This window comes from Geospiza fortis, unplaced genomic scaffold (assembly GCF_000277835.1).
Source record: "Geospiza fortis unplaced genomic scaffold, GeoFor_1.0 scaffold674, whole genome shotgun sequence".
Classification (NCBI taxonomy): domain Eukaryota; kingdom Metazoa; phylum Chordata; class Aves; order Passeriformes; family Thraupidae; genus Geospiza; species Geospiza fortis.
In genome coordinates, this window is record NW_005054851.1 from 43803 (window position 1) to 44636 (window position 834).

Genomic DNA, 834 nt, shown 5'->3' on the forward strand with positions numbered 1-834 from the left:
ATCCCTTTTTTTTTGGGGGGGGGGAGGGTGGTGGGTGGTTTTCTCTCTTTTAAAGCTAAAATCGCTCCGAGGCCCCTCCGGCTGGTGACAAAACAGGAAAATAAAGTGGTTTTCCTCTTTTTTTGTTGTTGTTTTTCCCTCTCCTATAAGGATAAGTTTGATCCCAACAAAGGGGTGACAAAGTGACAGAGTGGGAGGTTGGGGGACAGGGCTTGTCCCTTTGTCTCCTGTCCCCATCCAAAACGGGGAGGCCGAAGGGAAAACAAAAAAAAAACCCAAGAAAATGAAGAAAAACCCAAAATGAAGGGAAATTAAGGCATTAAAAAAAAAAACCAAAATACTTACTCAAAGGCACGAATGTTTCCCATCGCCTCCCCCGGGGGCGGGGGACGGATCCGGAGCCAGGGAGGGAACGAGGAGGAGGAGGCACAAAAATGGGGGAAAATAAGGAAAAAACCCTAAAAAAAATCTGTTGTTTTTCCCTCTCCTATAAGGATAAGTTTGATCCCAACAAAGGGGTGACAAAGTGACAGAGTGGGAGGTTGGGGGACAGGGCTTGTCCCTTTGTCTCCTGTCCCCATCCAAAACGGGGAGGCCGAAGGGAAAACAAAAAAAAAACCCAAGAAAATGAAGAAAAACCCAAAATGAAGGGAAATTAAGGCATTAAAAAAAAAAACCAAAATACTTACTCAAAGGCACGAATGTTTCCCATCGCCTCCCCCGGGGGCGGGGGACGGATCCGGAGCCAGGGAGGGAACGAGGAGGAGGAGACACAAAAATGGGGGAAAATAAGGAAAAAACCCTAAAAAAAATCTCGAGGAGCCCCGGGGGGGT

At 47.2% G+C, this 834-nt stretch overlaps 1 protein-coding gene across 1 annotated transcript in view; it reads left to right on the forward strand.

Moving 5' to 3' along the window:
* Nucleotides 1-155, forward strand: part of G6PC3 (glucose-6-phosphatase catalytic subunit 3) — a 5310-nt gene extending 5155 nt beyond the window's left edge. Inside the window, exon 8 of the mRNA XM_031065535.1 lies at nt 151-155. Coding sequence (XP_030921395.1) covers nt 151-155 — 5 coding nt within the window. The remainder of the gene's footprint in view (nt 1-150) is intronic.
* Nucleotides 156-834: the final 679 nt, after the last annotated feature.